The 16,597-nt window shown below is 43.7% G+C and overlaps 3 protein-coding genes across 4 annotated transcripts; 1 reads left to right on the top strand and 2 right to left on the bottom strand.

Annotated features, from left to right (window-relative positions):
- The first annotated feature begins 1,198 nt into the window (after window positions 1-1,198).
- LOC129580902 (uncharacterized) lies at window positions 1,199-5,557 on the top strand. The gene is made up of 5 exons (XM_055471660.1): window positions 1,199-1,559; window positions 2,622-3,268; window positions 3,776-4,088; window positions 4,713-5,017; window positions 5,079-5,557. Exons 1-5 carry the CDS (start codon window positions 1,356-1,358, stop codon window positions 5,431-5,433), a joined length of 1,824 nt encoding a protein of 607 aa, XP_055327635.1. The 5' UTR covers window positions 1,199-1,355; the 3' UTR covers window positions 5,434-5,557.
- Window positions 5,558-7,599: 2,042 nt separating this feature from the next.
- On the bottom strand, window positions 7,600-9,029 carry LOC129595726 (C-C chemokine receptor type 8-like). Its single transcript, XM_055492851.1, has 2 exons — window positions 8,335-9,029; window positions 7,600-7,867 (listed from the first exon to the last, which is right to left on the bottom strand). Exons 1-2 carry the CDS (start codon window positions 9,027-9,029, stop codon window positions 7,600-7,602), a joined length of 963 nt encoding a protein of 320 aa, XP_055348826.1.
- Window positions 9,030-12,138: 3,109 nt separating this feature from the next.
- LOC129598261 (uncharacterized) lies at window positions 12,139-16,574 on the bottom strand. 2 transcript variants are annotated; one of them, XM_055496118.1, is made up of 13 exons: window positions 16,444-16,574; window positions 16,213-16,245; window positions 15,343-15,558; window positions 15,227-15,238; window positions 15,039-15,167; window positions 14,764-14,964; window positions 14,398-14,529; window positions 14,125-14,337; window positions 13,690-13,806; window positions 13,411-13,620; window positions 13,212-13,325; window positions 12,959-13,138; window positions 12,139-12,840 (listed from the first exon to the last, which is right to left on the bottom strand). In XM_055496118.1, exons 1-13 carry the CDS (start codon window positions 16,493-16,495, stop codon window positions 12,284-12,286), a joined length of 2,166 nt encoding a protein of 721 aa, XP_055352093.1. In that variant the 5' UTR covers window positions 16,496-16,574; the 3' UTR covers window positions 12,139-12,283. The 2 variants fall into 2 exon arrangements, with proteins under 2 accessions (XP_055352093.1, XP_055352173.1); XM_055496198.1 differs by having other exon boundaries at window positions 15,039-15,164.
- Between the last annotated feature and the right edge of the window lie 23 nt (window positions 16,575-16,597).

Below are 16,597 nucleotides of genomic sequence, written 5' to 3'. Positions count from 1 at the left end.
ACAAACAGTAACTTTACACCGAGAGATTCCGATAAATGCGCATCTATCTTTACCCTCAAGTCAATCAAGCCGGTTGCTTACGCCAACTGTAGGCGTCGCGTTTTACCAGCAAGCTTTTTCCGGATCGACAACACAGGACCGCCACGTTTGGGATTCGACATACTGGTTGTCATCTTTGACTATGATTAATATTCTGCTGTGCCACAGGGGAGATATTCCGAGGAAACAATATTATTTTTGACGGAACAGACTTTCGTGAACGGAGCGTGCTTGGTATTCCGAGCACACCGTTTATTATGCAGAGTACCTTCTCCACTACTTCAGTACAGCAGACAAGGCTCCAAGTAGGGCATCTGCGGTTAATTTCATCAATTTTCATTTACAAGTTAGTTATAAATTTACGCATTTTACCATGAACAAGCTGTTTACACTTCTTGTGTGAACAGCTAAACGTAAACGGTTTATTTAGTCAACAGTCTCAACGTATCTTAATGAATTGCTTAACGTACTGCTTGCTGCGTATATTTCGACTGATTTATCATAATTATTTCGGTCACTTTGCTTACTCCTAAGTCTATGTTTTCTGAAAACTGCTTCCTGCTCAATCGCCGGTTACGTATACTTCGCCATCTACTCAGTAGTCTCGAGTTTGTATTTCGTCTTTCTAAATTTATTGTGTTTGTCTATGAAGAACTGTTGGTTGTCTGTAGTTTGTGAATTGATTTTTCTAAGAGCATAGCATATTAAAAAAAGGCCATTTGGATTACAAAAGCCTCGGTGACCAGTTTCTCGAGACATATTCGAAAAATGATTAGAAGATGATAAACACAAAAGCAGCGGGAGCTTTTACCCGATTAACAGAAAGATTTTCTTTTTCTTGTTCTACCACAAAGCCCGTAGTATCGTTGCGTCGACGCATCACGCTGGTGATTGACGTCAAAGGAGGGTGGGCGCGCAGGTAAGAAACATGCAGGGTTGGTAGATTACCTGCGGCTGAACTTTACAGCTCATGATTCCTGCGTTCACGGTAATCTTTGCCAAGCCACATCACTATATTGCCGCTCCATCTCCTCTTATTGATTTCTTTTCATCCACATCCATACTGGAATTATACAAACAGACAATTTCACGGTGCAGTTGCATTGATATGGAATCACGGAATGCGGTGCCGGTTTCCCGTTTGATGCAGTTACGATAACATTCCGCCAATCGCTCTACTCTGCTGTCCACGCGTTGGAATACCGTACCTTGACCTTTCTATAGGCGCAATGTATGGGTGAATCTGGGTAAAATCTCAAAACCACAATCTAAATCGAAGCTTTTGCGCCAATACTTGATTTGATGCGTTGGGAATAATGAAAGGACTGCACTCGGCTCTAAGCCAAGATTTATCGTGGTCTTATCCAGAGATCCTACTGGAAGCCCTCATAGTCACCTGGTGGAGCGCTCAGATTTCCATCAAACTTGGAGAACGCTTTTTTCCCGCATGGTGGTCCACTCGCACGGATCCGCTTTTTTACCGTGTTGGTTTGGTAGATATCGACGGAATCCTTGGCTATGTAAGTACGCAAGAACATCAGTTTTCTCCCTAAAGCATCGAAAAAGCAATAAACTTAGGAATGCTGCCTGGTACGCTGTGCCAAATCTGCATTCAGGCATGAGGATGTTCGCTATCGCGCACTCTAAAAATTATACGTTTTGACATTAGGCTTTGAAGCAAACGATTTGTTTACATATATCGGCGAGAAAACCGTTTTGCGCCCAACATCCGGTTGGGGAGTTATGGCTGGAAAAAATGGCAAAAATCAGGTTGAGCAAAACACTTCAGTTCGGGTCGCTGTTTTTCGAATTCTGTTCAGAAGCGCCGGAAACGTAGAAGATTGCTCCTACACCTGATGAGAGCAATATTTTTAGATTATAAGTATTTATACGTTTCAAAAATGTTTTATTGTCACTTTATAATTTGCGAAAAAAGTTTCTGCTCCGGTTCGGTGTAAGAACAGTCACTTTTCTTCATAAGCCAATTACTTTTCATGCATAAAGGAATAAGGTGGGTCCTAAACCCCGACTGTAAGACCTAAGCCCAATTTTTAATACACTTGATTGCATGTAGACGCCTTGCCCTAACTCTTCAACCGGATGTTGCACGCGCATACGGTTTTCGCGGGAATGTATACAAATTATTAGGCCTTTTTCATACCAGTGGTCTGTGTATGAATAAATCGCAACAATACTGTACTGGGATGCAAAAACGCTTTGAAAATTGCATGACAATGTTTTCATGCAGCTTCACAAACTTGATGCAATGTACCGGATTATTACAAGTAAAAGTTGTACATGTAATGTAACCGCCCGATAGATTTCCGCCACAATGTCTGGTATACGGAAAAACGCAAGTCCAATATACGCACTTCCCTCCGTATATTTTGTGTTTGATTTCAAGCCAGTTTTCAGTGTGTTGCTATCTTGCTACCGACATTGCGCTTTTACGTAACCACAATCTGAGCAAATTAATCATCGGGCTTTTACTCTGTATCTGTCCTGCATGTGCTGGTACTACCACCGTGTTAAATACGAGTACATCTAAACGTTTTCGTACCTGAAGGGCGATTCTTTGACAGAAAAATAGAGGATGCTATTGGGATAAAGTGACATCCTTCTGGTCATCGCATAACGGAACCGACTGTCGAAACAACTCTTTGCCATTGCTGGACCGCATGCCCAGTGCTCAAACCCTGCAAGTTGGTTTCGCCGGAGCGTGTTGTGTGCTGACGGCGACTGCGGTGTTATTAGTATCCCTTCTTTGCTCGATAATCGTGAATCGCGAATGGAAATTGCCAGACTTCACCGCGCACGTTCCTCTGCTGCATAAAGCCCGTGGCTGGTTCCATCAGGATCCTGGGACAGCGCCAACTGATAACGACGCTGAGGCGCCGGGTTCTACTAGTTTGGAAGACAACCTGGAATCCACTAGTGCCGAAAGAATCTCGACCACAACAAACTACTGCGCTGGCGCTTTGCGCTCGCTTCGCCATGTCATCGCGGGACTGTTGTTCATCTCTCTGTTCATACTGTGGTTGTTGGTATCCATGTTGCCGCTTATTCTCGGCGTGGTGGTCGTGCGAACAGTCATCTCTAAATACGGCGTACAAGCGGTGTTTCCATGTTATGTCGTCTTCATTGTTTTGTTCGCTATTTACTCTAGCGGAAGGTTGTGGGGGCTGTGGATGACGACCGGCTATCGTGCATGGGTCTCGGAAAAGTTGCGGTAAGAACCAAATTTTACCGAACCGCCAAATACGAGAACTTCCTAATGCCATGAAATACCCGCCTTGGTCGTAAGCTCACAACGTTTCACCACGATTGTGCCGCTGTATATACAGTATATGAAAAGCTTGATTTTTGTTACCTTCACTCCGACGAAACGCAAAGCCAAATTTCGACATCCCTCTATCATTCGATTATACCACGGTTCATAAATTGTTTTAAAATGAATCAAGCCTTCAGAAAAACATTAGATTTGAACAAAGAATTCTGTATACAAAATCTATGGAAAGGAATTCCAAACATCTGTCGATAAACTTTTGGAGAGGCTAAATGCGCAGACGTTCGGTTGGACACGAACTAGTCCGACTATTTAACACCCGTGGGATTTAAGCGCTCTGTTCACACTTCACACACATTCGGGAAGCTCTCGTATTCATAACCCTCTATGGCACAGGAAAAGTAATGGTGAAAGTGTAAAATTGTCGCAGTGTTTTGCGTTTTTTTCTAGTGGCTGTGGCACCGAATTGGTCACCGACATGCCGGAGCATACCGCGGAAATACTCCTGCCGTTTGATAGAACAAGTGGGGACGCGGATGACAGCAGTGGCACTTGCGAACAAGCAGTCCTAATGCGCAGAGGAAATATCCTGCGCAACCGGTTAATAAGGAGGAATTTTGCGCTGTATCTGGGCTGTGCCGGCATGTGGCTCAGCATTCACCCTATGTACTCTGTTGTGTTTCCCGATGACCCACTGACCCTGGACAATATCGATAAGTTTGTGGAAGAGTGGCTGACGGGCAAGCGCTCTTCCTCTTGGAAGGTGAGCGCAACCGTACTTCAGTACACCCTTGTCTATCTGCTAAGCTTAGTTACCGTTTCTGCGTCACTGGTTAAGCGGAATTTAAAGGCGCTGAAGTTTAGCATCAATTTGATTGCAGTGCAAAATGAAGTATGGATATAACGCAATCTTTCTCAATTAGCTAATTTTAAATCAAAGCTAAGAGGACGCTTTCGCCACGCTGAAATTACCATACCATCGAATTTTCCGACTGGGCGGATTTTTATTTGACGTACTCTTTATTTCCATGAGAGGAGGAGGTACAATGAGTTGGTAGCGCACATATTGCAGAACGTTGAGCTGATCATTGAGGTTGACTTAATTTCAACCGTGAATGGTTGGAGCGTGGCAGTCGTTGGTTGTATTAGAGGGCAGCCATCCACGGTTGACGGGTACAAATGATTATTAATGACGGCTGACGGTTATGTCAGCCGCTAGGGGACTTGGTGTTCACCTCGGCGTTCTCAAACAAATGCGCTACTGACTCAATGTGCCTTGACCTCGTAACGTCTGTGAAGTATCAATGGAAATACCGCGTAGTAATAATTAATGTCGAAGTTCCGCTACGAATAAGTTACAGTGATTGTTGACCTTTGCACCGTTTAGGGACTGAACGATATTACGGCAAAACTCTCGTACTGGATCGATATCGGTCCTCTCTGGCAGTGGAGCACCGAAAGCGACATATTGTTCAATGTCACTTCAGTGTCGCCCGCAACGCGTGGTGCACTGGCCGCTTGGACCGCCGGGCTGAATTTTCTCGGCATTTTCCCCTTTGCCGTCTGGATGATCCTGATGCACTGCTTCATCTTTTACGTGCTTTTTTACATGGTTTTTGATTGCTGCTATAATGCGATCAGCAAGAAAGAAGGAATTGCTTACGAGGAGGAGCCTAATGCTGCCAGAACCAGGTAATGTTTACACATGAACATTACTGACGATCTTTCTCAACATGGGTGTCTTTCCATAAAGGTCAAGGGCGAAGAAGTGCTGGTGTCGTGCGTGGGTAAATGTTGCAACGTCGTTCATTGCGGCGGAGGAGTACATGCTCATGTTCGACATCCTTCCCCCGATTTTGGTGAAGTTCTGCCTGCCCGAACGATTCCAATTTCCCGCCCTTCTCGGTGTGATGACCGTGGCGGTTGTTTGGCTGTACGGGGGATTCATTCAAGCCCTGATACAACGATGGCGCTTCACACGGCAGATGCGTGCTAATGATACTCTGCGCAAAAGCTTGGCGGCACTGTACAAAGACGATGTGGAAACGTCCCTTCTGGCCGAAGATGCCGTATTGCTCTCACGCGTTCGAGGAATACCGGTTCCTTAAAGAAACTTTCGGATTGTCATATAATCATCGTAGCCGTAGCTGAGATAGTATCAAAATGGTGAAGTCTACATAATATTTATTCTGCGAGTGCTGCTTAAGTTAAGTGTTTTCTTGACATACTATGGTTGCCTTTATTTTAGCTTTATTACCTTCATTACCTTAATTTTACCTTTAGTATTATCTTTGTTTTTATGAAGTGCGCTTGCGCCAAATGTTTGGCAAGTGTCTTTAAATTTTCGATGACATTTGTAACAAGCAATCAGCCTCTCCCAGTTCGGTATCATTACTTTAATCAATTTTTTTAGCAATTCGCGGCTATCTGAACACTAAATTAAACTTTTGAGGACAGAAAATCTACTCCAGATATCCTAACAAGAGTTTACCTAGCTTCCGCCCCTTCTGATTACCTATAACTGGTATAACTGAGGCCACGTTTACCCTTTCTGTGTTCACTTGAAATTGCTGTCTGGGAAATCCAAGCTCTTTTATCGATGACGACTTAATGTGGGAAGCAGTGACGAAGTCGACACAAAGACGTCCCGTGCTAAGTGTTAGCGTCGTAGCCTCTTCTACGCGAAAGCTGTGCATCCGTCCGGACTATGTTAATAATTACGTTTTACTCGGGTGTGAAATGCCGCGCGTTTCTAGCTCTGTTGGGATTTCGGATGACACAGCAGCACGACATACAATGCTGGTTGTTGAGTCCAGCCGGTGTCAGCCGGTGGAGAAAGAGCTGGAATTCGATGAGCCACAATGCCTATGATCGTCAATAGGTTTATGGCATTTGATACAGACGTGGAAACAAAATAATGGTGTAAACCCTAAGCTAGATCGAAATTTTTAGCAATTCGTCGCTGTAGCGAACCAGGCGATGTACAGGAATTAGAATTAGCGCATTAAGCCCTATTTTTACCCGGTTTTCGTCACATGCTTCGTTACGTCCGCCAATGGCAAAGTATGCACAAGAACCTTGATGTAGATAACAGGTGACGAACAAGCTAAGCAACAATTCCGGGATTTTCTTTTTAGTTTTCTGAATTTCTGCCTAATTTCGAGGATGAAGCTCGCAGACCGATTTTTCACCCGTGTGTGCGCCCCAAACTGAATTGTACAGGTATTGTTAAAGTCAAAATGTATGAGAAATGGGAACTTTTTATTTATGAAGTAGTCTTACAAGTGTCTTGGGTATGACTTCTAATAACGTACTTCATCTAGTTTTCCTCTCATACTACTGTAACCGGAGAAGCGGCACACGTACAGCGACAATATTTTTCAAGGATTTTCAACTTTTTGCGCCCTGGTGCTGCCTACGCGGATCTTACGATGTAGCCGGGGTTCGATTCCCGCATCGGCGCCTTTTTCGGATGCATCTCGGTTTACGATGGATGGCGCTCTGCTTATACTGCCATACATTAGGGGAAATCTACTTTTCCCGCGCACAGCTGCAGCTTACACAAAGCAGCTTAGAACTGAATACGAGTACAGTTTAAAACCGGTTTCTGGCCAGATCGGCATATCCGTTGGGCAACCAAATGAGAGAGTTTTAGTGAGCGGAGAAATACGGCAGACGTGTTGCCGCAGCGCATGTAAGCAACTAATGGTAAACGACAGCTGCGGGGGGGACAAGATTTCCCCTAACGTGTGAGGGTAAATCTAGAGGACCCCTACGAAGTACGCTAACTATTATTGTGCCAGAAAAGTGTGCTAATGTAAGTAATGTTGAGTGTTTCAGTATGTTTGTATGAGATAGTACTTGTTTGAACATCTGACGCCCAGTTTTGACGAACATATGATACTCTGCACGAAACCAACTTAACGAAAGTTTCCGTGTGTGAGGACAGCAAATGGGAATGCTAAAAGCATTTATCTATCAAACGATACATTGCTTTATATCCAGAAAACACCGATTATCGAGAAATGGAATTAGTTGGACCGAACCACAAAGTTGATATCACGCGAATAAAACTGACCGAACCACAAAGCTACCTTAATATCACGCGAATATCCGACTAAAATTGATCTGCGGCTATCTAAAGCCATGCAAGCCGATCGTCTACGTCAGCAGCTGACTCTACTCACTTGCGTGTTCACGCGTTTTCCCGATAAAAAACACCACTCTTTGTAATCACAGTACCGGTTCAGATCCACCTCAATTTAAAATCTGATTCAAATTTTCAACTGACTGTGAGCTGAATCATTGCACCTGAAGAAATTTCTGACGGTCATCCGTAAGGGAGGCAGACTGAGGATAAATATAATGGGATCCAAGATGGCTTGCATGGCGAACAAGGGAATAATGATGGCTTCGGCGGCCGGATCCGCCCACAAGTTGATTGCAGACAACAGTGCGTAAAGGTTGCCCGGTGTCCATAATATCAGGGTGCTGATCGTTAGAAGCAGTAGCAAAAACATTTGGGAACGCGATAAAGCGTCTCTGGAAGAACAGCGCCATTATTTAATTATGTCCGTACAGTACCGATTTTTCAAGATTTTACGTACAGCATATACTTTCTTGATAATCTACAACTTTTATCAAAACCGTCGACTGATTGTAGATTTCGGGTTTATAATACATAAGTTGAGTGGTGCAGGTGTACAGATACCTGCCGTAATTATAAATTCCGAGATTTAAGAAATGTTGGCGCTTTGATTTCGGTTCAGTTTAGTCTTCACAGCGGTGCTGTCACCTCCAAAGCAAGATTTGAAAAAAATGGATTTTTTTTCGTTACAGAAAAAATGCAACTACATAAATGGTTGTTTGTTTCAGCCGGTCATAAGAGGTTAAAAACTTAAAGGCTGTATTTTTTTAATATGAACTATATTAGCCTGTTAACGGCAAAAACAGGAACAGGGCATCTTCAATTCTAGAAGCCTAGCTGATCCAGCAAGAGCTTCACTCACCCTATAACACCGATATCAAGCCGATTGGATTGGTCCGACGCGTTATCCGGTTTGATTGGTCGGACGCGCATGCTATGCAAACGCGATCGGCGATATTTCACATACACAACCGGAAAGCACACGGCGACCATACCGATGCAGAGCACGCACACCACATCCAGCACGAACGCCCACCATTTCTGCACCGGCTCGTTTAGGTCCACATGACAGACATCCCGTACATCGACAGCGGTGTTGATAATGAGCATGGGTAGCGTGATAATATGCGCCAACAGCCACGTTAACACGCACAATAATATCGCGTTTCGGTAGGTGTGAGTGTGTCGGTAAAACACCGGTGCGTAGATGGCCGTTATGCGGTTAAGAGCGATCAACGGATGGCAGAGCATCTGCAGGATGGCCGCTGTCCATTCTCCATAATTATACACGAAGCACAACGTCCGGCCGAGGAACCAAACCGAGCAATAAGAATTAATAAAATCCAGCAGCGCCCCGGTAAACGACTGGAGAATATTGGCACAGAATAAATTAAAGACGTACACCATAAACGGTGACCATATCGCGTGTCGACTGAGGAGGGCCAGGACGACGGTGCCGTTAGTGAGAAGGCCGGAAATGAAAACAAATAATCCAAATATGGCCGTGTTGTTCCAGGTACATTGTACAATATGAGCGTCGATCGTGGAATTGTTCATGCTCTTTTTGCAGAGAAAAAAAAGGGATCACTAATAAATTCAGTTTAACCAAATCCTTCAGATCGGACAACTCGGTACACCAGGACCAAATTGGGCGTGTTCGCAGTGTTTAATGCCTATTTAGTGATGTGTCAAAATTTAGCGCAGTCACGCTTTCCTCTCGGTTTACGTTTCAGGCTGTAAGCGTCTTAAAAATGTCCCCGTAGACTGTCGTTGTACCCGGCGTTGTCAGTAATTCGGGCTGAAACGTAGGCGTTTTTTTGAATCCCAAAGCTGAGAAAATGCAGCCTGCATGGGTCTTTGAATGGAGGAATAAGGACGCCTATAAATGTTTGCTCTAGGCTTACCCAAAGGAGCGGCAGGTAAGCCAGACTCTCACCAAGCGCCTCGCGTAATAAAATGACGAAAACAGGATATTTTCGAAGTTTATGGTCTACGCTGATTGTGAATTGTTGAGTACGCGTTAACCCTGGTGATTAGCTGAAGCCTGGAGTATATTAATTATCGTCCGCTGTGGATGACGTTAGCAGCCAATCATCCCAGTTCATCTGGTATGATCCGCTCTCTCAATCCAAAAACGCTTTACGTAGCGTGTTGATCCTTTCAGTGCGGTGACGGTGGCTAATATTATTGTTGATCCATGTTATCTGACCATCTCTGTCGCATAGGATTCGCCGATGTTGTTACTTCCGGCTTGCTTAGTACAGTGCAGCTTTCCTCTCGCTTTTTATAAAAGTTAGTCGAAATCCCATCGTAAAGCTGCTAGAACGCATTAGACAAAAAAGAAATGTGAAACGGTCAGTCTACATTTTCAACCCTTATGGAGATTACCTTCCGTAATGGTGGGCCTCACCTTAACGCGAGCCGAAGTTTCCACCGCGACAAACAGAACGAATAACCCAAAAAATATTGGCGTCGATCGATTACTAAGAAGATTAATCAAGCAGTCATTAGGAATCAAGCACTCTTATTCTGGAAGCGTGCTACATTCGGCGACTTAGCCTCAATGAAAACTTGGCAATTTTTTTTAAAACAAGTCACTCCGTAGCCGGTATGGAAAGCGTGAAATCACATCAGTAAAAATTTGGTGAAACAGCTCCATACCAGTCGTGTCAATTGTCAAAGGAAGCACGAAGGAGGATTAATTTCTTGTAAAGATTTGTTATAATTGGCTCATGATGTTCATGTGATCTGCCGGTGATATGTTCGGCTCTCGGCATGCGCAGTGCATATATGAAAGATTAATGAAGAAGCCGTGCAAGCTGAATGGGCTCCCCACTGATTTCTTAATATTAAGCCTACGTCATGCGTGGGCGATTTTAATCTACTACCTGCAGAACAAATATACACGCACGCTCACGTACAACGCAGGCTGCAGAACAGGTAGCATAATGTGGACAGATACACATTGCAAATTGAGCGTTAATTCACAATCGTTTTTTGACCTTTTTAATAAGCAATAATCATAAAATGCTGTTAGTTACCGGAAATTTTTTTAACAGCTCAACGTTGAGATACGACTCATTTTTAAAAAGAGAAGACTGGAAAGATATCATTAGGAATAATATTTAAGAGGCTATGCTGTAAGTTGGCTTGAAATTTTTCTGCGCCAATTTCGGAATATTTTTCGTGTATTCCGTTTATTTGCGATCGGACGTCGTAGGGCGGTGGCCACGCCCAACAGTTGGGCGGGTGCTGAATGGTGGAGCCGGCATCTTGGACGGGGTCTTCCCCGGTGCAGCGTTGGAGCCCGTGACTGCGTTCTCGGCGCTGGTGGTGGTCGGTTCGCTTCCAGTTGTTGGCGGAAACATCCTCTGTAGACTAATTAATTGACTGTTGTGCGCATACACTGGAGTCTATTAATTGCACTACAGCACTCTAATTTATTAGTGATCAATTAACAATATTTATTTTATTAATGATTCGCTGCAGGTAATTCCCGGATTCAATGACCAACAAAATTAAAAATCTAATTACGGATTTGATTACAAATTACAGGAAAATTTGTCGCAGTACACTTTGCGCATGGTCGATCTAAGTCGGCATACCGTAATTATCAAATTTGTATCGACCCCCATAGGGCTTATGAGCGGCTTGATAACCCCATCTCCTCGTGTCAATGGGATCATGGCGAAAGCGTCAGATCCTACTGTACTAACATTTCCGCTGTAACTAACAATAAGTCCCTTTTGTAGTGTCTTTACCATGTACTGACATTCTAACATTACTAACATTCTCGTTATAAGGATAAACTTACATTGATTTATCACTTAATTTAACATTAATTTTATAACTAACTCGTACATTCGAATCACTTGTGTAGTAGCTTCAGCATTTGGTATGTTTTCGACCGGAAGTCAGTTGATTGCATGGACAGCAGTGCCAATAGCCAACTGTAGTTTGTAGTATAAATGAAAGAGAAGTCAAACGATTCAAATGTACAATGGAAGTCAAAATTGTCTTACATTCGGTCCGGGACCGAATGACCAATAAAAATAAATGGCCAGGACCAAATGACCAATAAACAGGAAACGCGCAAGAATACGAACACTTGTTCCTGGCGCATTTCCCAGCGAAAACCATCAAGCGATATCTCAAACGAAAGGCAAAAAAATTTCAAGAATTTCGATATTAAACAGATCATCCTTCATGCGATCTCGAATAAAATCGAGCCATTTTAGTTTGTCGTAGGCAAAGCACACGATTTGTGTGTGAAAACTGAAACCAAACCGCGGATGCAAAACCTGTGCTATGTCTACGAGAAACTTTAGATGCCTCGATTGTCTCTTAGATCTTATAAAGAACAACTTTTATTTGGTATCAAAATTCTTGAAATTTTTTTCTCATTCGCTTGAGATATTGTTCGATGGTTTTCGTTGGGAAATGCGCAAGGTGTAAGTGTAAATGTCAGCAGGCCGATGGCCAGTAAAAAATTTGGCTGTTTGAGTACAGAAAAGTGCTTGGTTGCGCGCGTTTTGTGATTACATAAGTGTAAGACAATTTTGGCGTCCATTGTAGTACCATTAGTCAAATTATGTGGTGTCCTGTAGTGACTACTTTAGTGTTTTATAGTGCGGTGTAGTGGCATTAGCTTTTTTATTGTGCAGTTTTATTGAACATTAAACTGAATAACGACTGCTATGCCGTGAATTGATCGGCACATTTCCAAAATAAAGTTTGAACCCCTTAACAAGACAGACAAAAAAGTTTAGGAAACGAGAAAATTAATACCAACGCGCAAACGAATCCTCGGCTTATTTGCGATCGAACACCGTACGGCGGCGGCCACGCGGTACCGTCGGACGGGGGTTGGGTGGCGGAGCCGGTGTCTTGGGTGGCGGCGCCGGGGTCTTCGCCGGTGTCGGTTTCGCCGTCGGACCCGGTGGCTTCGGTGTCGGAGCCGGGGGTTTCGGAGTCGGTGCTGGCGGTTTCGGTGTAGGTTTCACCGTGGGCTTTGGTGGAGCTGGTGTCTTCTTGGGAGTAGACTTCGGGGGCGCCGGTGTCGGGTAGGGTGGAGGAGGCGCTCCGGTCGTGGTGGGGGCTTCGGTGTCCGGCGGTGGGGCTTCCGTGGTGGTTGGTGCTTCGGTATCTGGAGGTGGTGGCGCTTCCGTGGTGGTCGGCGCTTCAGTATCCGGAGGCGGTGGCGCTTCCGTCGGAGTAGTAGTGGGGGCCTCGGTTTCGGGAGGTGGCGATGGGGCTTCGGTGTCGGGAGGAGGCGCTTCGGTTGTGGTGGTGGTCGGTTTGCGTCTCGGTGTCGCGATGGAGACTTTGGTGGTGGTTGTGGGCGGTGGTTGGGTGGTGGTGTTCACTTCTGTGGAATATAGTATTTTATTAACAATCATTATCGAAACAACCAGTTTCGGGCAATATTTCCTCTCTCCGACGGAAAGGGAATAATTTCTTGAGTTGTATGTAGCTGCTTTTGGTACCTTTGCTGCCTTCGACCAACATGATATTCGGGAAAAGATTGATGCCGAACTCGGCGTTGAACTCATCGGTAACGTTGCTAATGGCGTCGCCTTCGTACTCGATCTTGTATTTGAGGATCTTGGTGGGTACGGGTTCTTCGCTGACCACCGTGATGCGAGGATTCTTGTAGCCATACTGGGCTGTAATTTATTAGAAGGTCGCCTTTCGATATTTACCATGCGATGGTGCCGACATTCGAAATACTGTACGAACCGAGAATCACCGTCCATATTTGCAGAATTTGCTGCAGTTTTTCATCGCGTTGCTCCTCGGTTGTGTAGCTGATGCCCAGCGTATTTAATAAACTCTGTGTGACGGTGTGCGTACCTAGATAATATTGCCGAAAAAGATAATGATGTCAAATTAGCCGATTTCTTTAATAATCGTAATATGTAATAGGGAGGTAGTTTACTTAAAGCGGTGGCGATATCCGTCAGCAGCGTAACACCGGTAACTGAATGGATTTTAAATTGCGCCGCAAACATGTCCAGCAAGACTTTATAGCTGACCTTCACCTTCTTTCCCATATAGATAATTTTGTAGGTGATAATCTTGGCCGAGCTAATCTTCTGTTGCTTTTCGTCCACATACTCCACGCGGACATCCTTGACGCCGAATTTCACTGCAAACCAAAAAAGTCAGTTCTATTATTCTAATAATTAAAAATTGACTGATTAACCAAAGAGCTTACACAGGACAAGCCTCCATACATCCAGGATCATTTTCAAGATGGTATCGCGCTGGTCTTCCGTCTCATACTTCATAATGATGGTATGGATGATGGTTTGGTTCTCGATCTTAACGTTACCTGTTAAAGGTCACATCGCATCTTTTTTATAAATTGTTGTTGGAACATTTTTTATGTGTTAATGCTATCAAATTCGCTTCTATTCAAAAGTCACAAATTTTCATAAATTTTATTGGTATTTTATTCGATATAAAAACTGTCTGTTCCGGGTATTTCTAAAGGTCACGCCACACTTGGTTGTAATTAGATTTATCTAAGTAATATTTATTCTGGATTTTTAAAAGTAAACACATATAACTATGCATTACTGATATACATTTTTTTATAATAATTTTGTCTTCATCTTTTTTTTGTATTTGAAAAATGGCCAACATGTACCGGTAAGAGAAGGACTGCCTTCCAGCAGCATGGTACCCGGGACCTTTTTAATTTGATACTGGGCCTGGAATTTCAGCTGAATGTCCTGGATGTTGATGGTCTGCAGTGTGGTGGTGAAGAGCACATCGTATGTCACCGCTTTGTAGCCTTTCATATCAGTTGGTGCGTCGCTGATGAAGTTATAGTTCACTTCTGATGCCTGATAGTAGGTCGCTGCAAGTACCCCGAATCAGATCTCAAAACTCAGTAGAACGAATTAAAGCGTTGACTAACTGAGAACGGTGCTCCACAGTTTCATGACGAGTTTCATCAGGTTTTCGCGTTGCTGCGGTGTCGCATAGCGAATCAAGATGGTGTGACGCAGGGTCTTCATGGTCGGCGGACCAACGGCGACTTTGCTGGTGCCTGTCACAAATTTATTTGACAAATGCGTTTTTTCTTGAGGAAAAATTATGAAAAAAATGTTAGTCCAATGAAAACGTTTTTTTTGCTGGAAAAACGGCAATTTTAATTTTTTTAAACCGATTTTTTAACTTGATGAATTTAAATAAAAAATTAGTCTAATAAATTTTCTCAGTTTTTTTGCGAAATAAGGTTAAGAAACTCTGATTACTGCGACTTTCGACTACTGATTCTTACTGGTTGTGGGCGTGTCTTCAGTCAGCGTCACGCCCTCAATCTTGCTGGAACTAAACTGGGTTTTGAATTTTTGCAGCACCAGTTGTGTATCGAGCTTGGGTCCAGCGAAGGAGATAGTGTACGTGACAGTCTTGGAATTAGCCGTCGCGCCGGGTTTCGCGCTGACAAATTTAATACTGACATCCGAACCCTTGAATTGCGCTACAAGCAAATTAACCGCAACATTAACAACCATACTGAAATGAAATGCAGAATTTTTCAAAAAGAAGCTTTACTGGTAATGACAATCTTCCAGATGGCCAGAATCTTCTGCAGCAGCGCATCGCGTTGTGCATCGCTGGTGTACGTCATGGTTATAGTATGGGTGATTATTCCGGTAGGTTTCTTCGCCGATACTGCGACTGCTGTCGGACATATTGACACGTTGACGGTTTTGATTGATTACGAAACTTGTGTTACGTACCGGCTTCTGTTGCTGCAAAAACAGCGCGTTTACTTGACAGGTTTGCGTCTTCGTTTTATATAATTTTAGTAAGCGAAAGAAAAAAAAGCTAAAGAATATATTCAGCAAGTACCTACCGGCTTCGGTGGCAGATTCAGTGGCGGTTTCGGTAGCAGTTTCGGTTGTGGTTTCGGTAGCAGTGTCGTTAGCGGCTTCGGTGGCGCTGTCGGTTGCCGCGTCCGTGGCTGCGTCGGCTGGTGCCTCGGTTGATTCAGCCGGTTCGCAAGGGTTGCCCTTCTCATCTGCCCACTTGGTCTGGGAGCCCGCCGCATCTTGCCCACCGGTCACGCTTTCTACACCAAAGTTTAAGAGACATGAAATACTACAGGAATAACAATAATGAAAAATAATTTATATTGCTAATGAAACTGAAATTGAATTTCGATATTAGTTAAATGCGGGGGGCACTTCACCCGCGCCGCGCCGAATTGGCACCGATGCCGGCGATCGATGGTGTGGCCGGCCAGATTGCTCACACCGCTGGCAAGCCCGATGCCGGTCCAGCCCGATGCCGGGACCGGCATCGAAGGCGTAAGTTACAATAAAAGAAAAATAGCGGCCTGAATTGCTACACACCGCCAACCTTTACGACATACAGATATAGTGAAACATCTGTACGAGTACTAAGTAAACCCTCTGTTCCTGGAGCGTCTTTCTGAATGTTACAAAGGAGTATATGTTAGGTAGGGGCACTGTTCCTAGGGACGATTAAAAAGTTGTACATGTAAAAGAACAGAGAAGTATGGTGCAGTGGCGGTATTTAATTTAAAGATGCCGTAATACATTTGTTTCAAATACCACTAAACCACTAAATATATACATGTAATTTAATAACCTCCCGGCAGCTTTCGGAGCTGTTCAAATTAAGTAGAAATTCAAACAGGTTTAAAATAATATTTGGTTAAGGTCTAAAATAAAATGTTAGATTAAATTATACTTGTACTTACTGTCATCAGGGACTTCCCGGCATTCTCCGTGCACTGCAATAACAAGCGAAATAAATAAACGAAATAAATAAACGAATAAATAAACGATTACCTTAGAAATTAAATGTAATTAAAATAATAACAAATTAAATATAAGCCATAAAACAAAAATAGTTTGGCATTGAATAAAAGAACCGCAGGAGCGATTTATAAGGACTGTTATCGGGATGACCTCATTCAGCTTAAACGTACCGCCTGCGACGCCGTACGCGCAAACACCAACCAGCAGGAAAATTAACCGCATAATAAATTTCTACAATCACTGCAGCTGATAATTCCGATCCCAGGTGAAACACCGAATGACAGCAGAAATGCGCGAAAACTCTTGTTCTTGTTGACCGCCATG

The sequence above is a fragment of the Paramacrobiotus metropolitanus genome, unplaced genomic scaffold (genome assembly GCF_019649055.1).
Source record: "Paramacrobiotus metropolitanus isolate TYO unplaced genomic scaffold, Prichtersi_v1.0 Parri_scaffold0000001, whole genome shotgun sequence".
Classification (NCBI taxonomy): domain Eukaryota; kingdom Metazoa; phylum Tardigrada; class Eutardigrada; order Parachela; family Macrobiotidae; genus Paramacrobiotus; species Paramacrobiotus metropolitanus.
This window is presented reverse-complemented; position numbering and strand designations above follow the sequence as displayed.

Excerpts from the sequence above, each read along its gene's own strand:
- LOC129580902 (XM_055471660.1), top strand. The coding sequence starts at position 1,356 with ATGAAAGGACTGCACTCGGCTCTAAGCCAAGATTTATCGTGGTCTTAT. Across the intron at positions 1,560-2,621 it reads TCGACGGAATCCTTGGCTAT|AAAAATAGAGGATGCTATTG; the intron begins GTAAGTACGCAA and ends ATTCTTTGACAG. Across the intron at positions 4,089-4,712 it reads AGCGCTCTTCCTCTTGGAAG|GGACTGAACGATATTACGGC; the intron begins GTGAGCGCAACC and ends TGCACCGTTTAG.
- LOC129598261 (XM_055496118.1), bottom strand. The coding sequence starts at position 16,495 with ATGCGGTTAATTTTCCTGCTGGTTGGTGTTTGCGCGTACGGCGTCGCA. Across the intron at positions 14,965-15,038 it reads CTGGAAGATTGTCATTACCA|CGCAATTCAAGGGTTCGGAT; the intron begins GTAAAGCTTCTT and ends ATTTGCTTGTAG. Across the intron at positions 13,807-14,124 it reads AGGCAGTCCTTCTCTTACCG|GTAACGTTAAGATCGAGAAC; the intron begins GTACATGTTGGC and ends GACCTTTAACAG.
- LOC129595726 (XM_055492851.1), bottom strand. The coding sequence starts at position 9,029 with ATGAACAATTCCACGATCGACGCTCATATTGTACAATGTACCTGGAAC. Across the intron at positions 7,868-8,334 it reads CTTGATATCGGTGTTATAGG|AGACGCTTTATCGCGTTCCC; the intron begins GTGAGTGAAGCT and ends CTGTTCTTCCAG.